The sequence below is a fragment of the Muntiacus reevesi genome, chromosome 7 (genome assembly GCF_963930625.1).
Source record: "Muntiacus reevesi chromosome 7, mMunRee1.1, whole genome shotgun sequence".
NCBI classification, from domain to species: Eukaryota; Metazoa; Chordata; class Mammalia; order Artiodactyla; family Cervidae; genus Muntiacus; species Muntiacus reevesi.
Window position 1 is genome coordinate 35906000 of NC_089255.1, and position 22368 is coordinate 35928367.

The 22368-nt window shown below is 36.7% G+C and overlaps 1 protein-coding gene across 15 annotated transcripts in view; it reads left to right on the plus strand.

Moving 5' to 3' along the window:
- The window catches only part of MGA (MAX dimerization protein MGA), a 151829-nt gene that overhangs the window by 70363 nt on the left and 59098 nt on the right, over nt 1–22368 (plus strand). For 10 of the 15 annotated variants that reach the window (XR_010663944.1, XR_010663945.1, XM_065941005.1 and 7 more), the window contains exons 3-5: nt 13476–14418; nt 15190–15268; nt 15387–15485. Coding sequence is in view for 13 of the 15 variants with exons in the window: in XM_065941005.1 (XP_065797077.1) it covers nt 13476–14418; nt 15190–15268; nt 15387–15485 (1121 nt within the window). In the remaining 2 variants the exon portion in view is untranslated. The remainder of the gene's footprint in view (nt 1–13475; nt 14419–15189; nt 15269–15386; nt 15486–22368) is intronic. The other 5 variants (XM_065941007.1, XM_065941008.1, XM_065941012.1 and 2 more) reach the window with 1 other exon arrangement.

Genomic DNA, 22368 nt, shown 5'->3' on the forward strand with positions numbered 1-22368 from the left:
TTGAACCTGTGTCCCCTGCATTGGCAAGTAGATTCTTAACCACTGGACCAACAGAGAAGTCCTCATTATGGTTTTGATTTGCATTTCCCTGCTGATGAGTTGATGATGAGCATCTTTTCATGTACCTGTTGCCCATTTGTATGTCTTTTCTGGAGAAATGTCTCTTTAGGTTCTCTGTCCATTTCATGATAAGATTTTTTTTTTGATGTTGAGTTAAATGGATTTTTATATATTTTGTATGTGAACACTTTGTTAGATAATTGTTTGCATATATCTTCATTCAGTAGGCAGCCTTTTCTTTTGTTCGTGTTTTCTTTCCTTGTGCACAAACTTTTTAGTTTGGTTATTCTCATTTGTCTGTTTTTGTTTTCCTTGCCTTAGGAGACATACTCAAAATATTGCTAAGACTGATAAAAGCATTGTTAATACTACTTACATTTTCTTCTAGGAGTTTTATGATGTCAAGTCTTACTTTTAAATCTTCAATCCACTTTGAGTTTATTTTTGTATATCATGTGAAAAAGTAGTCCAGTTTGATTTTTTTGCATGTAATTGTCCAGTTTTCCCAACACTATTTATTGAGAAGGCTGTCTTTTTCTCATTGTATATTCTTATCTCCTGTGTTGTAGATTAAATGTCCATGTAAGTGTGGGTTCATTTCTGGGCTATTCTGTTTCATCCATCTGTGTCTACTTTTGTGCAAGAATTATATATATATATTTTGTGTGTGTGTGTGTGTGTGTGTGACCATAGCTTTGTAGTCTGTTTGATATCAGGGAGCATGGTACCTCTAATTTATTCTTCTTTCTCAGTATTGTTTTGGTTAGTTAGGCTCTTTTGGATTTTCATACAAATTTATTCTTCCAGTCTGTGAGCACAGTATATATTTTCATCTCTTGTTGTCTCAGTGCTTTCATCATTGTCTTACAGTTTTCTGAGTAGAGATCTTTTACTTCCTAGATTTACTCCTGGGTATCTTATTTCCTTTTGATGCTGTTGTAAATGAGATTGATTCCTTAGTTTCTCTTTCTGATAGCATGTTATTAGTGTATAGAAGTGCAACAGATTTCTGCGTTTTAATTTTGTATCCTGCAGCTTAACAGAATCATTCATTTGTTCTAATAGTTTTTTGGTGGTGTCTTTTGGATTTTCTGTATATAGCATTAGTATGTCACCTGCAAACAGTGAGTTTTACTTCCTGCCCAGTTTGGACTCCCCCCCCCCCCCCCTCTTTTTTTTCCTCTTTTATTCACTTAACATTGGAAGTCCCAGCCAAAGGAATCAGATAGAAAAGTGGTGACAGTGGGCATCTTGTCTTGTTCCTAATCTTAGAGGCAGTGCTTTCAGCTTTTCACCATTGAGTATGGTGTTGGCTGTGTGTTTGTCATGATGGCCTTTATTATGTTGAGTTATGTTCCTTCTATACATACTTTGTTGATAGGTTTTATGATAAATGGACTTTGAATTTTATCAAAAGCTTTTTCTGCATTTATTGAGATGATGTAATTTTTATTCTTCAATTTGGTAACATGGTGTTGCCAGATTGATTTGTAGATATTGAACCATCTTTGCATCTCTGGGATAAAATCCTACTTCATCAAGGCTTATGATACTTTTAATGTATTGGTGAATATGTTTTGCTCATATTTTGTTGAGGATTTTTTCATTTATGTTCATAAGTGATACTGGTCTGTATTTTTTTTTTTTTTTAACAGTCCAGGTCTTTATTTTTACACCCATCAGGCCATGAATTGGAGAAGGCAATGGCACCCTACTCCAGTACTCTTGCCTGGAAAATCCCATGGACAGAGGAGCCTGGTAGGCTGTAGTCCATGGGGTCGCCAAGAGTCGGACACGACTGAGTGACTTCACTTTCACTTTTCAGTTTCATGCATTGGAGAAGGAAATGGCAACCCGCTTCAGTATTCTTGCCTGGAGAATCCCAGGGACAGGGGAGCCTGGCGGGCTGCCGTCTATGGGGTTGCACAGAGTCGGACACGACTGAAGCGATTTAGCAGCAGTAGCAGCAGGCCATGAATTCATAGGGAATGGGCTCCAATGGTTCGGGTTCCTTTCCATTGGTCCTCATGAAGTGTGCTTCTCTGGGTGGAGCAGTCTGGTGCTTCAGCTGAACCCAAGTTCCTTTCTCTTTGGCTTCCTTCTTTTTCTGATCATTTTCCTTCACATGTTTCAGGAAGCTGTCTCGGCTCTTAAGAGTGCTTAATATGCTCAATATGCACATTAATTCTCTTGGCAAGAATCTTACCTTTAACTTGTTTGTTTACAATGATGCCAGTAGCATGCTGGGTAACACTGTAGACTCTGTTACCATGCCATGGTAACATTTGTGGGGCATTCCTTTTTGAATAGTACCCATTCCCTTGATATCTACAATATCACCCTTCTTGTAGATTCGCATGTATGTGGCCAAAGGAACATTCCATGTTTTCTAAAGTCCTAGAAAACATGTAGTGGGTGCCCCTCTTCTCTCCCTTTGTGTTGGTCATCTTGGCGAATTACTGGAAGATGGTGGTTCTGGCCGAAAAGCGGTTGGTATTTTTTTTTTTTTTGAAGGTGGTGATGTCTTTGATTTTGGTATCAGGGTAATGGTGATGTAGTAGAAGTTCAGATGCATTCTTTGCTCATAGATGTTTTGGAATGTTTTGAGAGAAATAGTTGTTAATTGTCTAAATGTTTGGTAGGATTCACCTGTGAAACCAACTGGTCGTGCACTTTAATTTCTTGGGAGTCTTCTAAATCACTGATTCAGTTTTATCATTGTCACAGTAAGTCTCCTACATACAAACCAGTGAGTTGTAAACTTTCAAAGATGCATATATGTGTTCTCTCAGTATCTGATGTGAGTGAAGTTGCAGCTCACCCTCGATCTTCTATTGCTGAAAGTCTTTCAGCTCTACCATCTTATACCTCCTTCCCACTTCTAGTCAGTAACTCTTCTTGCCTGTTCACTTGATGCTAGCCCCTGTATGCCAGCTGTTTTACTGTACTACTGTACTTTTCAAGGTACTGTACTATAACATTCAGACAGTTTTACTTTTTTGTTTTTTAATGTATTCAGTCCAGTTCAGTCACTCAGTTGTGTCCGACTCTTTGCGACCCCATGGACTATATAGCTATGCCAGGCTTCCCTGTCCATCACTAGCTCCCGAAGCTTGCTTAAACTCATGTCCATAGAGTCGGTGATGCCATCCAACCATCTCATCCTCTGTTGTCCCCTTCTCCTCCTGCCCTCAATCTTTCCCAGCATTTGGGTCTTTTCAAATGAGTCAGTTCTTCGCATCAGGTGGCCAAAGTATTGGAGCTTCAGCTTCAGCATCAGTCCTTCCAATGAATAATCAGGACTGGTTTCCTTTAGGATTGACTGATTTGATCTCCTTGCAGTCAAAGGGACTCTCAACAGTCTTCTCCAGCACCACAGTTCGAAAGCATCAATTCTTTGGCCCTGAACTTTTATAGTCCAACTCTCACATCCATACATAACTACTGGGAAAACCAAGTTTTGATTAGATGGATCTTTGTCGGCAAAGGAATGTCTGTGCTTTTTAATATGCTGTCTAGGTTTGTCATTGCTTTTCTTCCAAGGAGCAAGTGTCGTTTGACTTCATGGCTGCAGTCACCATCTGTAGTGATTTTGGAGCTCAAGAAAATAAAATCACTGTTTCCATTGTTTCCCCATCTGTTTGCCATTAAGTGATGGGACATGAAAAGTATTATAAACGTATTATAGTACAGTACTATACAACCAGTTGTGTTAGTTGGATACCTAGGCTAGTTTTGTTGCATGACTTGGACTTACGAACATGCTCTTAGAGCAGAACTGGTTTGTATGTAGGGGACTTATTGTAATTGGTCTCTGTTTATATTTCTTCCTGATTCAGTCTTGGGAGGCTGTACTAGGTGATTATTTCTAGAAGATTATCCAGTTCTCCTAGGTTGCCCATTTTATTGGCATATAATTGTGTTATGTAATCTCTTTATGATCCTTTATATTTCTCTGGTGTCAGGTATTACTTCTCTCTTATTTTTATTTTTTGGATCCTCTCTTTTTCTTGATGAGTCTGGCTAAGGGTTTGTTGATTAGGTTTATCTTTTCAAAGAATCAGCTCTTCATTTTCATCCTTATTTTGTTTTCAGAAAGGAAATTGCATATTTCATGTACGTTGTGTATTGTACAATGTATGGAAATATAACTGGCTCTTTATATTGATTTTGTATCCTGTAGCCTTGTTAACTGGCTCTCTGTGTGTGTGTGTATTATTTAGAATTTTTTGCATATAAGATCATGTCATCTACACTAGAGATACCTTTACTTTTTCTTTCCCAATTTGAATTGGTATTATTTTTTTCTTATCTAACTGTTTTAGTTACAACTTGCAGTACTTTGCTAAATAGACATGGTGAAAGTGGGAGCATTTTGGTTTTAATTTGCACTTTTTCAAGTGTATTTTCATAATTTCCTCAGAAGGGATGTATGGGATGTAGAATTTTAGAATGTTTAAATAAAATCACTTCGGAGGAAGGTAGTAATCTCCTTTACCGCTCAACAATTTCCTTCTTACTTGTTGAATAATAGCTTTATTAGTATTTTTAATAGCTTTCTTATGCCCTCATACTTTATAAGTATTTTGGTTGAAGGTAGAATTCTTTTCTGAAAATGTGTTTTCAGGTTCCAGTTTCCTGTTGAAAAGTTTGATTCCTGGTGGTTTGGAGGCTCTTAAGATCTTTTGTTAATCTCTTATATTATGAAATTTCACAATGATGAGCCTCTGTATTGGTGTGGTTCTTGTCATCATTGTGAGAAAACATTTTTTTTTAAACAAGAAATTCATGTTCTTTGGTCCTAAGAACATTGAAATATATTTCTCTGAAAACATTTTCACTTTCATTTTTTTTTAAACCTTGATAGTTGACATATTGATTTTATATAATCAGTCTTTTCTTTTTGCTCTGTGTTATATGAGATTTCCTTGATTTAGCTTCTAACTTGCTGATGTTTTTATTATAGATATCATATTTCAGTTTCCAGGAGCTCTTTTGTTTTCCACTCTACATTCCCTTTTCCAATAGTTTTCTTTTTCCTGTTACTCTAATTACCAGTTTCATGGGAGGCATTATGTTATGGGTTTATCTGATGTGCATCTTTATATTTCTTAGTATCTGTTAAGTTAAATGACATAATATTGTCTATTTATCTGTCTTGTGCATTGATTTATGAATTCCTTGAATGTGTGGACTGTGCTTTATTTATTTTGGCAAATCCTTGTGCCCCACAAAATGCATCTGACACATTATAGGAGCTCAGTAAGTGTTGCATAAATGAATTTATCCATAGCACTAAAAAGCTTTTTTAGTGTGTTTCAGAATGGCTGGTATACATCATATTTGTTACATTGATTGTGTATGCCAACAAAAAAGTAATTCTATAGATTAATTGATGTGTACAAATCAGTTGTTTTGCTGTATTGTTGATTAGATAATCTTGTAGCAAATTTTTTTTGTATGGCACCTTCTTAAAAGTATGAAACTTCAGGATTGTGTACAAAATCCTTCTGCCAAGGAAAAAATTCATGCTTTATGTAAAAAGGTTTTATTGGAAGATAAGGAGAGATTCTTTCTGACAACTTTTGTAATTTACCAGATTTAATATCCTGGGAAGATGTGAAAGCAATTATTTTGGTAGCAACTAAGATTTAGCTTCATAAGGTTCTTAGTTACTGCAAACATAATTGAAGTCATATGGCTAAATGAAAAAAAGATAGAGATTATTTACTGCATGTTGGAAGTTCATTCTGTGAAATATGAAGATAATGAAAGAACTGTCATTAAGTGTGAATCCTAAGTTAACTTGATAGAGAATGACATTTATGTATATAAGTATACATAAAAACTGAGATTAATAGGGAAAGGGCAAAAGAGACATCATGGTTTGCCTAACCTTTAAAAACAGGTAAAGTAGGGAATTCCTTGACAGTTGAGTGGTTAGGACTCCATGCTTCCACCTCTGAGGGCCTGGGTTCAATCCCTGGTTGGGGAACTAAGATCCCACAAGCTGTGCAGTGTGGTCAAAAAATAAAAAAATAGGTAAATGGGATTGTGGTGATGGCAAAACTATAGTAAAAGTAAGTGAGTTGTCACATAAAATGGGTGGGATTTATGTCATGTAACTTACATAATCAAGCCATTAAAAAAAACAGATAAAGAAATAGCTGTTTTCTCCAGTTAAGTGAAAATTTTGAAAGGGGGAAGCTATTTTAGCTTTTACGTTTAAATCTAGCCTGTCTTGGCTTACTTTTTGTGTATGGCATGAAGTTGGGGGTCAAGGCTCATATTTTTCCATGCAGATACCTATGTGTTCTAACATTATATTGAAAATATTCCTCATTAAAATGCACTGGTGCCTTGGAAAATGAAGTGACTATATATATGAGTGAGTCTGTTTTTGAACTATTTCTATTCCATTTTTTGATCTGTTCTTTTCCCAATAGTATACAGTCTTGATGACACTATAATAAATGTTTGGTAGTGTAAACTTCAAAACTACCATAGTATGTAGAAATACAGTTGATTTTTGTACCTTGATCTTGTATTTGATGACCTTGCTGAATTCACTTATTGGTTTGTAGTGTTTAGGATTTTCTGCATACACAATTACGATGTCTGTGAAATGGTGTCTGTGAACAAAGTTAGTTTTACTTCTTCCTTTACAGTCTTTATTATTATTCTCTTTCTTTCTTACCTTACTGCACAGTTTAACTTCCAGTACTCTGTTGAAACTAAATTTTGAGAATGGTCCTTCATGTGTCCTAATTTTAGAGAAAATCATTCAGTATTTTTTAATTGGCTGTTACCCTGTTGGCTTTAGCTGTTTTTGTAATGCTCTGTATCACATTGAGAAGTTTCCTTCCAGTCTAATTTCTTAAGTGTTGTTAAGAATGAATGTTGAATATTTATCAAATGACTTTCTTGTATCTGTTAGGTAGTTAGAATAGGGAAAAGGAGTCCAAAATGGCGGTGGCTAAAAGACAAGGAAGGGAAAAGCCTCGAAAACAGAACAGAGGAAGGTCAAAGGAAGGTCCGAGGACCGGAGTGAGAACTTCAGGTAGAACAGCGCTCCTGCATAAGCCCAATTTGCATCGGGCAGGCCCAGGGGGAAGAAAAAAACATATAAAAAGAGGAGCCAAAGGGCTCTCACTCTCTCTCTCCCCCCCACGCATGCGTACCCTCTTTCTCTCTCTCTCTCTCTATCCCCCCCACCACCCCGCGCACTGGCGCGCTCCTCTCTCTTCTCTTCTTCAAGGATGGATTCTCCTGCTATCTTCTAAATAAAGTAGAGCTGTAACACTGATTTCTCTAAGAGCTATAACACAGTCCGTTCGAGACCTGAGAGCTATAACATGGTCTGTCCAAGACCCAACAGCTGTGAGGCTCCGAGGGCTCTAATACCCCTAACTCCAAATCTTTGTTGTGGCGAGACCAAAGAACCGAGGAGCATACACTTGCCTGACATATCCATTGAGATTTTGTTTTTCTCCCTGTTTTTTGTTAATATGGATAGTTAATTTGTGTTCTTTTTTTTTAAATGGTGGGGTGGCGGCTCTTGTGGGAATGAGGGCTAGAAATGTTCTAACATCTTTGCATTCCTGGGATAAATACTACTTGGTTTAAAGAACATTGTTTTTAATATTGGATTCAATTTACTGATATTTCACTTGAGGATTTTCCTCTGAATTCATGAAGGATATTTTTATTTCTGATACTTTGTATTCAGGGATTTGTTTTCTTCAAAGTTGTAAAGTGTTGGATTCTCCAGTTTTTTCTGAGTTTGTGCAAGATTGGAATTTTTTCACTATGTGTTTGCTAGATTTGAGGGAAGTCAAGGAGTTTTTCTTTGTTGGCAGGTCTCAACTCATAAATTCATTTTCTCTGTTCTCTATTTCATTGAACTGTTTCCTCTTAGCCCTTGTTTCTTCTTTCTGCTTGCTTTTGTTTTTATTATTTATTTATTTGACTGCTCTGGGTCTTAGTTGTGGCATACAGGATCTAGTTCCCTGAACAGGGATTGAACCAAGCCCCGCTGCATTGGAAATCTGGAGTCTTAGCCACTGGACCACCAGGGAGTTCCCTTGCTTTTGTTTTAATTTGCCTACTTCAGTTCAGTGGTTGGCAGACTTACAACCTGTGGACCACACCTAGCCTGCCATTTTTTTGGTGGTGGCGTTATGGCCTGCAAACTAAAATTATGGTTATTATATTTTTTAATGATTGTGAGGGAAAAACAAATAAGAGATTATCACATGAAAATTATATAAAATTCATATGTCAGTGTCCATTTGTTGGGGCACAACTATGTTCACTTGTTTATGTATTATCTTGTGGCTTCTGTGCTACAGCGGTAGAGTTGAGTAAAGGTTATACAGACTTCAGAGACTAAAATGTTTATATCTAGCCCTTTATAAACAGTTTATCAATCCCCAAGATACTGATTTTTTTAAAAAATTTATTTGGCTGTGCACAGCATTTCATTTTGGTATTTTCTGTCATCTATTCTTTGATTATCTTCCCCTGTTTTCATTTGGATTGAATTAAAAAAATTCCATCCACGTGGTCTGTTGTTTTTTTTTAGCTACACCTCTAAGTTTTTTTTTGTGTGTGTGTGTTTATATTAGTCTGCTTAGGTTGACATAATAAAATACCATAGACTGAGTGACTTAAACAATGAAAATTTATTTTTTCATGTTTCTGGAGTCTAGAAAGTCCAAGTAACGGTTTTGATAAGGTTCAGTTTTGTTGGGAGCTCTTATCCTGACCTGTAGACAGCTGCTTTCTAGCCTTTTCCTCATGTAGAAAAGAGAGAGGTGACCTTTATGACCTCATTTAACTTTAATTACTTCCTCAAGACCCTATCTCTGTGTCCAGTCACTTGAGGGTTAGGGCTTCAGTTTATGAATTTGGGAGGGGACACTGCATTCTGTAGCAGTGGTTATGGAGATAAGTGTGTCCATTCTTAATTTATCAAGTAGAATCAGATTAATATTATACAGTTCATGACCAGCTAATGTCCTTGTTCATGTCCTTAGATATATGTTATAACTCCCCCCCCCCAGATATTGTTAAACTTTATTTGCTTTGAACAGTCATTTAAATAAATGTAGGAAAAATAGTCTTTTATATTTAGTGACATGTTTATTTTTTCTGGATCTTTTCATTCATTCCTGGATTCATTTTCATACTAGTTCATTTCCTATCAGTCTGAAGAACTTCCTTTAGTATTTTTTTAAAACTTGGTTAAAAAAAAAAAAAAGATGTAGTTCACTGCTATATAATTCACCCTTTAAAAGTGTTAAGTTCAGTGACTTTTATATATTTGCAAAATTGTATAGCCATGACTAGAGTCATGTTAAGAACATTTCATCACCACAAAGAAAGAAACCCTGTGTCCTTGACTGATCACTCCTCATTTTCCTTCAGCTGCTGTTCCACCACATCCAACCATATGCAGCCACCAGTCTCTCTTTTGTCTCTGGATTTGCCTATTCCGGATATTACATATAAATGGGATCATGTAATATGTGGTCTGTTGTGCCTTGCTTAGCATAAGGTTTTTAAGGTTCATGTTGTAGCATGTATCTGTTCTTAATTTCTTTTATTACTGAATTATATTCTGTTATGTGGATATACTGCATTTTATTTATCCATTTATTAGTTGACAGACATTAGGCTTTTTCTTTTTGACTGTTATGAATAACATTGCCATGGACATCTGTGAAGTGTTTGTGTTGAATAAGTTTTGGTTGTTGATAGGCCCATTCTTCCCTCACTAAGTTGTCTTGGCATCCATGAATTGAATTCAGTTGAAAATCAATTGAGGAACTTTCCTGGTGGTCTAGTGGTTCAAATTCCTCACTCTCAATGGGGCACTGGTTTGATCCCTGGTGTGAGAACTAAAATCCTACATGGCGCATGCTGTGGCCTTTAAAAAAGAAAAGAAAAAATCAGTTGTTACAAATGTGGGCATTTATCATTGGACTCTTAAGTTCTGTTCAGTTGATTGACATGTTTAGCTTTTCAAATGACTCATTTGAAAAGACCCTGATGCTGGGAAAGATTGAGGGCAGGAGGAGAAGGGGACGACAGAGGATGAGATGGTTGGATGGCATCACCGACTCGATGGACATGGGTTTGGGTGGACTCCGGGAGTTGGTGATGGACAGGGAGGCCTGGCGTGCCGTGGTTCATGCTGTCGCAGAGACACGACTGGGCGACTGAACTGAACTGAACTGAATGTTTAGCTTTATGCTGAGCACGGTAGCTTTATATAAGTTTTGAAATTGGGAAGTATGTGTCCCCATTTGTTTCTGTTTTTCAAGATACTTTGAGTTATTTCGGGGTCCCTTGCATTTCCATGTGAATTATGTAAGATCAGCTTATCTCTTCTACAAAAATCTCAGGTGGGGCGTTGATAGGGATTGTGTTGAATCTGCATTTCACTTTTGGGGAGTATTGCTGTCTCACCACTACTAAGTAAGTTGTCTAAGTTATGTAACTGTGAAGTATTTATCCTTTTTTTAAAGGTTGGCTTTAATTTTGTTTTTTTTCCCCCAACAGTTTTGTAGTTTTCTATGTACAAGTCTTAGTATTTTGGTTCAGTTTATTAAGTAGTTTATTGTTGATCTATTGTAAATAGGGTTGTCTTCTCAATTTCATTTTTGATGTTTGTTCCTAGTGTGTAGAAAGAAATACAATTATTTTGGTATGTGTTGATCTTGGATCCTGCGATCTTGTCAAACTCATTTATTCCCTTAGTTTTTTTGGTGTGTGTGTGTGTGTGGATTTCTTAGGATTTTCTGTTTTATATCCACAGAGTTTAGTATCTGTGGGGAGTTCTGGAAACAGTCTCCCTCAGATACTGGGGGTGACTGTATGCAAGATCATGTCATCCACAAATAGAGGTGTTTTTTTTTTTTTAAACTTCTTTTTCAATCTGGATGTCTTTTATTGCTTTTTCTTGCCTGATCACCCTGGCAGAACCTCTAGTGTGGTGGTGGTGGTTTAGTTGTTAAGTTGTGTCCTACTCTTGCAACCCTATGGACTGTAACTCACCAGACTCCTCTGTCCATGGTGTTTCCCAGACTGGAATACTGGAGTGGGTTGCTATTCCCTTCTCCAGGGGCTCTTTTGGACCCAGGGATTGAAATCAGGTCTTCTGCATTGCAGGTAGATTCTTTACCACTGAGCCACCAGGGAAGCCTGAACCTCTAGTATAATTACATAATTAGAAGTGTTGAGAACTAATATCCTTGTGTTGTTTTGGTCTAAGGAGGTAGTATTTTTTGTGACGTGTGAATTCTTTCAGATGTCTGAAAATGTCTAGTTTTGAAGGCTTCTTTTTTAAACCTACAACATCACATTGACTTTTTAAATGCTTTATGATGGGTGTCATTCCATTGTCTTCTGTTTTACATTGTTTCCCACGAGTAGTCAGTCTGTTGTTACTATCCTTTTTCCTGTAGTCTGTTCTTTTTTCCTTCCCTTGTAAGGTTTTTCTCTTCATCTTTTTTTCAGCTGCTTGATCTTTATGTGCTTAGGTATGACTTTTTTTTGATGTTGCTGAGCTTCTTGGACCTGTGGATGGAAGTCTTTCACTTTGGGAATATTTTTGTTCAATTTCTCTTCCAATGGTTCTCCTTTCTTTCTCCTGCCATTTTGGAGGTGCTGCTACCACTATGTTAGATCATCAGATGTGTCCCACAGGTCTCTGACACGTTTTGCTTTTTTCTTTATCCTTCAGTCTAGATCCCCAACCCCTGAGCCACGGACCAGAAAAATTGTCTTCATGAAACAGGTCCCTGGTGCCAAAAAGGTTGGGGACCACAAATCAAGATGATATACTTTAATAAATTTCTACTCACTTCAGTTTCTGAATGATTTACTTTAATAATCTTAGCTCACCTCAGTTTTAAGGGTCGGATCGAACTCTTCTTTCAGACAGGGCCCTGGAATCTTAAGGGCTGTGACACTAAGTTTCTGTTTTTAGGCCAAGTTTCTGCATCACTGGAAATTCTGCAGAAGTCCCCTGGAGGATAATTGATGGTAGCAAGACTTGTTTTCTATTGAGGGCAGATTTTAGTCTGCCCATACTCAGGTATTAAAAGTTTAGTTTCTCTGTGTCCCAGCAAAGATTCTTTGCCTATAGCATCCTTTTTCTGTCCTTATTTGTACTTCAACCAATGTAAATGCCTTGTAGGGTTGAAAGCACTAGTAGTCTGTGGTCACTTAGAGATGACTGGTCCCTCTCTGGAATTCAGTTGATTTAGACTTATTTTGTACCCAGAGGTATTCAGTGGCTTTAAAGAAAGAATAGAATTTTAAATTTATTTAGTGTTTTGTCACTGTATGTTCTTTGTGAACGTCTATATTCTAACTGGAAGTCCTTTATTGAAGAATTTTTGAGTGAGGTCAAGATCTCAAGTCAGTTTTTCAAGGGGCAAATAGCTACACATTGATTTAGTTGCTGCTTTTGCATATTTGAGGTAAATGAAAGTTATACAGATAAAGTGACTTTAATTGGGTTAGTGAGTTGTGCTAACATGTTCTCAAGATACATTGGTATAGTTTATATGTGTTCAGTGATGAATTAGGCAAAGTGGGAAACTAAAAAGTTGATTTTAATTTTGATGAAGTATAAACACTGAAGTCTGGACAGATTATATATCCTTGCCTTCATCCACCTCCATCCTACCCTCCCCTTTTATTTTGGAAGAACTAATGCTGGATTGTTTACATTGAAAGTGACTTTTTCAGTTTTCAATTTGAAAAATCACCTGGCAGCAACATTGTGACTGCAGTGGGAAAACTATTAGCTAGTACATTTTAAAATGGTTAAAATGTTACATTTTATGTTGTATGAATTTTATCTCAATTAAAAAAAAATCAATGGGCTGTTTGAAAGGCCCTTTCTGATATTTATTTAAATTTTTAATCATAATGGATGTTTGTTTGCTTTTATTGGCAGTTGTTTGTTAGTCTGTAGATTTCAAGAGTTTGATTTTGTATCAGTGCCAGCTAACTTTCAAAACTGAATTCATTTGAAGAATACTGTTAGGTTTGATCTTAGCCAAAAGGCTGAGAAACGATGAAGAACACTATTAGAAAAATAAGCTTTACAACTTATCTTGCTTTTTGATTTAGTCATGAGAGTTATTTATTAAAACTTTACCTTTATTTTATATATTTTTCATGAGAAATTGATGGAATATGTAAAAGTGTGATGTTGGTAAACCGTTGAGAAGCTTGTTATGTTATACAGAGGTTTTTTTTTTTTTTAAATGAATGGCTCTTGAAATCTGATGTGATTTTACTTGGTTTTCAACAATCTCTTTTTCCACCTTTCCCTTCCTGAGTCTTATTTATGGATGATTCTGTCCTTTTTAATCCTCCCTACCCTGTCTCTCCAGCCTTGGCAACAGTTTTGAAGATGTCTCCCATGTAACGTCACCATTAAACCCAAATGAAAACTTCAATGTTGTCATTAAAGAAGAGCCTCTGGATGATTATGAATATGAACTCAGTGAGTGCCCAGAAGGGGTCACTGTGAAACAGGAAGAGACAGATGAGGAAACAGATGTATACTCAAACAGTGATGATGATCCTATACTAGAGAAACAGCTGAAGAGGCACAATAAAGCTGATAACCTAGAAGCTGACCATCCATCTTCTAAATGGCAACCAAATAGCCCATCAGGTGTTGCTAAAGCTAAAATGTTCAAATTAGACGCTGGAAAGATGCCAGTAGTCTATCTGGAGCCCTGTGCTGTCACCAAAAGCACAGTGAAGGTTTCTGAGCTCCCTGACAACATGCTTTCCACATCTCGGAAGGATAGATCTTCTCTGTTGACAGAATTAGACTATTTGCCTGCGTACATTGAAAATTCTAATGAGACTGGCTTCGGCTTAGGCAGAGAATCAGAAAATGATCTTGGAAGCCATTCACCAGATACCAGAGTGGTACAAAAATATCCCTCACTTAAAGAAGCTCAGTGGAAATACCCTGATATATCTGGCAGTGTTAACACAGAAAAACTACCTGATGGTTCAAAGAGTTCAGTTGAGGACTCGTTTTTAGGAAAAGAGGACTTGGGCAGAAAGAAAACTATGCTTAAGATATCAGCAGCTCCCAGGACTGTGAATGCTAATCAGAATGCCCCTCCAAATGTCCCTGGAAAAAGAGGAAGGCCACGAAAACTGAAACTGTCTAAGGCAGGGCGGCCACCTAAAAACACAGGAAGATCTTTAACTTCTACAAAGAACAATCTTACGGGCCCTGGGAGTACCTTTCCAGATGTGAAACCTGATCTGGAAGATGTAGATGGTGTTCTCTTTGTTTCCTTTGAATCAAAGGTAAGATTGTCATTTTCAGCTTTCTTTCTAAGTCCAAGTAATCATCATTAAGTTATATACTAGCTGCTAGTTATCTTAGAATGTGGTTACTGTGAATGCATCCATTATATGAGGTTGTGTGCATGGGAAGGGGAGTATCTCCAAAATATTGGGTTAGCAGTATTAACCCAGCGCTTCAGCTAGATTATTTTTCTTTTAGAGTTTTAGAGAAACCTAGTCTTTCTAAATTGACTACACAGAGGTTGAATTCTCTCTGCCTGTTTTTTTCCTCCCTCCTTGTTAATTGCCGAGTAATCTATCTTTATTTACACAGGGGCTTCCCAGGTGGAGCTAGTGGTAAAGAACCAACCTGCCAGTGCAGGAGACATAGATTTAATCCCTTGGTTGGGAAGATCCTCTGGAGGAGGTCATGGCAACCCACTTCAGTATTCTTGTCTGGAGAATCCCATGGACAGAGGAGCCTGGCGGGCTACAGTCCATGGGGTCACAAAGAGTCGGACACAACTGGAGCAACTTAGCATGCATGTAGAAGAAATCGGTATACAAATTGCAATAAATGGGCATAAATACAGTTCTAAGTCAGTTAGCTGAGTGTATTATATTTAACTTATTTGCTTTCTTCCCACTATTAAAGTGATGTTAATGTAAAACATTTAGAAAATAGTGAAAAGTATCAACATGGAAAAAAAAGCCCCTGGTTTACTTTTAAATCCTTAGAAGTGACATGAACCACTTTTTTTCTTTCTTTTTTGTTTTTTTTTTTTAATACAGGAAGCTCTAGATATTCATGCAGTTGATGGAACAAATGAAGAATCTTGTAGTCTTCAGGCATCAGCTGCAAATGACCCAGGTATTATATAATAGTAACAGAAAGAGAGAGAGATAGAGAATTTGGCTCTAGAAGTGAAAGAAGCAATGTGTAGTCTGCTGTAGTATATAGCAGCTTATTTTTATCATTGTTTTCTGAGTAGGTTGCAGAGCAAGAATTTCCCAGTTGGAAAAGGAATTGATAGAAGATTTGAAGGCCTTGCGGCACAAGCAGGTCATACATCCTGGTCTTCAAGAAGGTATAATTCTCTAAAAACTGTGCAAGCCTTGTTTATTTTTGTTGTTGCTGTTCTTTTTTATTCTTGTCCTCTCTTTTCTCTCTTCCCTTTGCTCCTTCCCCAAACCTTTTCTGTTTTCCTCTTTTCCACTGTCTTTTGATTTCATTTATTTTGGCACTTCTCTCAGCTTGCATTTTTTTCTGTTCTCTCTGTTCATTATTTTTTTCCCTTAACTAAAAAGCATGCCTAGGTCTTTTGTATCCTAAGAGAAACCTTTCAGACTCTGAGGATACTGTTCTGTCGTTGGTGAAGCATAATACATTATGCATTAAAAATGTATCATGGTAAGAAAGTGGTGTTTTTCTTACAAAGAAATTTTGGTCACTTTTGTTTTGGGGGGTTTTTGAAGGTTCCTTTGTTTTGTCTTTGGAGGGGAAGACCCTACTTTTTCTTATGTACTTGGTAATATATTTAGCTGTGTAAAGAGCATACTTATTTCTCATATGTGACTGTAAACATTTTATATATTTCATATATTGCTTGGAGTGTAGTTTAAAATTTTCATCATTACCTATTTTGTTGAAATAGTTTATCTTGGCCTTGATTATATGGTTTAATCCTTTTTTAAAGAATAGCAAAATTTACTGTACCTATGCCATTATAATTAACTACTGACTTTCCTCCCTGTTTGCACTGTAAATAGAAGGACTGTAAACCATGCCTCAATTTTTAGTTTTCTCATATCTTTTAATTTAGGTATGCTTCTTGGAGTAGTTTATTTTGAGTTTTGCCTTTTAGTCAATTTTCAAAGAACTGCCTAGGCTGATTCACATTGTATAGTAGATCATTTATATGAAAGTCTAAGCATTATATGCCAACAGAACATTGATTTATAAACAGCCATTCAGTTTCTAAATTCAGTGGTAATATTTGAACTTTTCGCTTTAATGTGAGACTGTGTGACAGTATGGTGTTAAAATATGTAAATTTCAATCCAAGTAATCAGGACTGGATACTGTGGGTTGTAATGGAAAATCAGTCATGTCATATTAGTCTTGCTGGTAATAATGTTTGCTGTCCTTTATTGTTTGCTTTCATTTCTGCTATTTTATTTAAATAATATTCTTTTCTTATCAGTTAACTTTTCATTTTCCCACCACTCCTACATTTTTTTTAAGTACTCTTTATGTTTACATTGTGTTCTTTCAGCCTAATCACCACATTTATTTTATTGTCTTAGTTCTAGAGTTAAATATATTTAGTGCTCCCTGCTGATCTTTTTGCTCTGTTTGTTAATTTTTTTGGCTAAAGTTTGAGTTTTTTCCTTTCCTTATAGACATTTTAGTCAAATCTGTGATTTTTTTTCCTTTGTTGTGTAATGGGCCTTCAAAGGCAAATGCTTACGGGAACTAAGCAGGAAACATATAGTGAAATTAGCCTGAATTTGTGGGTGGGGTTGGACTCTGGTTGGCTGGAGCATAGGTTCTTTTTCTAAAGGGTCATCCACATCAGTTCAGTTCAGTTCAGTCGCTCAGTCATGTCTGACTCTGCGACCCTGTGAACCACAGCACACCAGGCCTCCCTGTCCATCACCATCTCCTGGAGTCCACCCAAACTCATGTCCGTTGAGTCGGTGATGCCATCCAATCATCTCATCCTCTGTCGTCCCGTTCTCCTCCTGCCCTCAATCTTTCCCAGCATCAGGGTCTTTTCCAATGAGTCAGCTCTTCACATCAGGTGGCCAAAGTATTGGAGTTTCACCTTCAGCATCAGTCCTTCCAATGAACACACAGGACTGATCTCCTTGAGGATGGACTGGTTGGATCTCCTTGCAGTCCAAGGGACTCTCAAGAGTCTTCTTCACATCAGTGAATTGTCAAATAGGAAAGTAGGGCCATTATTTTCAGAAATTCCCATTGTGGTGTAGAAGATAAAGTACGTATTTTAATGTAAAATCTATCTGTTGTAAGTGGTGGCAGCTGATACAGTTTTTTTGGACAGAAAATTGTGAGGCATCAGTTTTCACTTACTACACAAATTATGCATTTAGTGTTCAAGTTTGTACTTAATCCTCACATTGTTAAGGTTAATTCAACTACATTCTTATATAGTTTTACAGTTAAATCTGTACTCCATGTGTACTTCTGAAATCCATGAGGCACTTTACATAATGTATGAGGCAGAATTACAGTTTGGAATTTTTCCTCTTATTTTATTTTGGCAGATGTCTCCCCCAGCTCCCAAACCTTTGCTTAAGACTTAAAATATTAAAAGAATTTAGTTTGACTAAATATTTACAGTAACTTATGGTGCCAACTAAGTATCTGCAGATAGTGAAAATACTCATCTAGATTCCTTTCAAAGAATTGATGCTTGAAGTAATTTATTAAATTTATTACATTTCAATTCAGTAATATCATGTTTCTTTGCTTTTCTGTCAACTGTAGTGTTTCGTTATTTCTTAGAAAATGAGCACTTCTAAATCTAGAAAGTTTTTGAGCTGGAAAAAAAAAACTTGTGAACTTCCTTTGTAATTGTGGAAGAAATGTTGATTTAAGCCTGAGAAAATGTTTTTATTGTTGTTGTTCATAGTTTTGTTGCTAAAATAAGATTCTTAATTTTGTTTTCCACAGTGTGATATTTTTGTCTCATACTTTTCTTTGCTACTCCAAATTGGTTCATTTTCTAAGTCCATCAACCTGAAATTACAATTTTCTGATCTTTAAAGAGGTATTTTTATAAAAGTGTTTTCTACTTCATTGCTACCAAGTGAATTAATTCTATGTCAGTTGTTACATTAATGTTTTATTTTAGGTGAGTATTAGATTTGCAGAAATATTGGAACCATAGTACAGAGTTCCCATATACTCAACATCCAGTTTCCCTTGTTGTTAGCATCTAACTTTAGTGCAATACATTTGTTACAATTAGAGAACCTACTGATACACTATTATTTACTAAAGTGAATACTTTATTCAGATTTCCTTAATTAACTTTTTATGTTTCAGAGTATCACCTAGGAAAATGTCATAGTACTGCATTTAGTAATCATGTCTCCTTAAGATCCTGTTGACTGGGATGGTTTCTCAGACTGTTTTGTTTTTAATTATCTTGACAGTTTTGAGGAATACTGGTCAGGTATTTTGTATAATGACCCTCAGTTGAGATTTGTGTGATATTTTTCTCATGGTTCACCTGGGACCATATGTTTAGGAGGAAGACCACAAAGGTAAAGTGCCATTCTCATCTTACCATGTCAAGGGTACATATTATCAACATGATTTGTCACTGACATTTTTATTTTGTAATTTTTGGAAGGAAGTCACTGTGTAGTCTGCACTTAATGAGTCGTAAGGTACGCTTCTCTTTCTTGAGGATGGAGTATCTGCATAAATTACTTGGGATTTTTCTGCAGTCAGAGATTTCTTTTTCCCTCATTTTCATTCAGTCTTTTATACAGTATGAACTCCGGTCAGTTTTTTTTTTTTTGTTTTGTTAAATTCCTTAAATGACAGTATTGCCAGGGCACTCTCTCTCTCTTTTTAGTTCCTTAAAAAAATCTCTGAATGTAGTGTTAAATCAGTGGTTAGGTAGAGTTTTTCTTTTATATATCTACATCTACTTTTCTGTTCTGTGTTCACTAGTTATACAGGTTTTTCTTTTGAGTGTATTTTTGTGGATACCTCTTTTTTTTTTTTTTGCTACAGTTTATCATCTTAGGTGATTCTGCCTTGAACCTAGAGGGTTATCTGTTTTTGTTTCTTTCTTTATGAGTCTTTTTTTCAATGGTGTGATAATGTGTTTTTAAGAAGTTTCTCCTAATATGAAAAGGCAGAAGCATTTAGGGGTATGATTTAAACCATCATGTGCAAAGGGTTTTGTGCTTTTACGGGGATATGTTAAAAATTATTTAACTTATTTTTGCAAGCTAAAGTTATTCTCATTCATATAGAACCGACTAAGTCTGGGTCATATGGCAAATAAGTCTTCATGGCAAATAGATGGGGAAATATGGCAAGTAGATGGGAAAACAATGGAAACAGTGAGAAACTTTATTTTTTTGGGCTCCAAAATCACTACATATGGTGACTGCAGCCATGAAATAAAAAGACACTTGCACCTTGGAAGAAAAGCCATAACTAACCTAGGCAGCATATTAAAAGACAGAGACATTACTTTGCCAACAGAGGTCTGTCTAGTCAAACCTATGGTTTTTCCAGTAGTCATGTATGGTTGTGAGAGTTGGACCTTAAAGAAAGCTGAGCACCAAAGAATTGATACTTTTGAACTGTGGTGTTTGAGAAGACTCTTTGAGAGTCCCTTGGATTGCAAGGAGATCCAACCAGTCCATCCTAAAGGACATCAGTTCTGGGTGTTCATTGGAAGGACTGATGCTGAAGCTGAAGCTCTAATCCTTTGGCCACTTGATGCGAAGAACTGACTCATTTGAAAAGACCCTGATACTGGGAAAGATTGTAGGTGGGAGGAGGGGACGACAGAGGATGAGATGATTGGATGGCATCACCGACTCAATGAACATGAGTTTGAGTAAACTCTGGGAGTTGGTGATGGAACAGGGAAGCCTGGTGTGCTGCAGTCCATGGGGTCACAAAGTTCAGTTCAGTTCAGTCGCTCAGTCCAACTCTTTGCGACCCCATGGACTGCAGCACACCAGGCCTCTCTGTCCATCACCAATTGCAATACTTTGGCTACCTGATGTGAAGAACTGACTCTTTTTTAGAAGACCCTGATGCTGGGGAAGTTTGAAGGCGGGAGGAGAAGGGGACGACAGAGGATCAGATGGTTGGAAGGCATCACCGACTCCATGCACATGAGTTTGAGTAAGCTTCGGGAGTTGGTGATAGACAGGGAAGCCTGTTGTGCTGCAGTCCATGGGGTTTGAAAGAGTCGGACATGACTGAGTGACTGAACTGAAACTGAAAGTCTGGGTCTCAAGTACTTGTTTCTTGGGGAAGGATTTTTTCTAAGGACAAACATTTCAAGATGTGTAGGTAAGCTACATGATGTTTTTAGGATCACTTGATACACCTTTTGGGGGAAGATGGCAGTTCAGAATATTAGCAAATGCAGACAAGAAGATATGTAGGGAAAACAGTGTGTAAATTTGATTGTTCTGGTCTAGATTTTGCATGTCTACCTACCTATTTGGCTGTATGGATGCATTTTTAACAACTTAATTCCTTTTTTTCTGTTTTCTCTGTAGGCTCAAGTAGTTTTTGTCTGTAATAATAATGTGTTTCTCTTTTCAAAGCACTCTAGTATCTAATTTTATCCTTTGTTTAGGGTTCAGTGTCACTTGAATTTCTGCAGTATTTTGCATTCTGCTCCACTCTGGTTCCACTCTGCTCTGCCTACCCACCTTTCCTAGTTAATTCCTACTTACTCTACCTTAAGAATTACACTCTCTGTACAGTTTTACCAGGTTGCCTTGGGCTTTTCAGGTATCATTTCATTTGTCTCTCACAGGGTTTTTTTTACTCTTATTGTAACTAATAATGAGTCAGTTGGGAAAACAACACAAAAGCTCCATGAGGTCTGGGAAATGTCTTTTATCTCTGTCATCATCTGTATTGCAGAGCATTTCAAAGAGAAAGTACAGTTAATTCTTAAAACATAAAACTCAGTGCAGTGGATTGATACTTATTTCACTGATGAGAAAGCAGAAGCTAAGAGAAATTTAGCCCAAAGTCAGGATTAGAAAACAGTTTTTTTGACCCATATTAACCTGCCTGCCAAAGCAGGAGATGTAAGAGACACGGGTTTAATCCCTGGTTTGGAAAGATCCCCTGAAGGAGGGCATGGCAGTCCACTCCAGTATTTTTGCCTGGAGAATCCCATGGACAGAGGAGTGTGGTAGACTACAGTCCATAGGGTCGCAAAGAGTCAGACATGACTGACACTGACAACACACACGCACACATTTTCCTCCCTAGTTGATTGAAACATGAGGGAAATACTTTATTGATGTTCATTTTAATCACCTTATGTGATTACATAAAATAAGCATGATAAAATGATACTTATTTTAAAGAACTAGAAATAAACTAAAGCCAAATTGCCATCTTTTGCTTATTAAGTTTTATGTGGAGTATATACAAATCAACCTTAAGAGAGCTTGAAGATTGTAACTTGACCAGTGTCTTCATCTTGCAAGAAACCAGTACTATGTAAGCTTTTTATTGGAAACCTGTACCTGTGACTTCTAGTAGTTAATACTAGGATAGTTGATGCTTTGAATTTTTTTTTTTTTGATGCTTTGAATTTCTTATTTCAGTTTTGTTCAAATTTAAGTTAAATACTTTCCTGCTCAGTAATATGAAGCCAGTAATTGCACAAACAAGGAAATCCAAATTAAAAGCTTGTCACTAGTAACAGCAAAAGTTCAAATTTAAGAACAATAGGATGTAGATTTATACCAATAAGATAAGGACAGTTTTAAAAGTCCAGTGATATACAATGTTGGTGAGGATGTCGATCAGCAATGACTCTTTAACGCTATTGGAAGTATAAATGGAGAGTTAATTGGCAGTCTAGTGAACAACTTCCCAACTAGTGCAGTATTGCATGTGATTATCCATGATTGTGTGACAGGTATGCTCTTGAAACACTTGGTCTCAGAGTGGCCAGACAAGACCACGGGAAATTAACTGTAACTGGTTGCCTCTTTCCATAAGCAGCCTGATGTTTATTCCAGTTTGTTATGTAATTACTGTTTTATTATTTCCCATTAAATAAGAAAAATTCAGAATAACTAGGTGTATCAGTTAGAATTCTTAATTGCAAACATCAGAATCCACTTACTCTGCAGGTGAAATAGGATATAAATTTATTAAAGAATATCAGATGATTTACAGAGAGAATCTCCTGAAAAGCCAGAGAAACA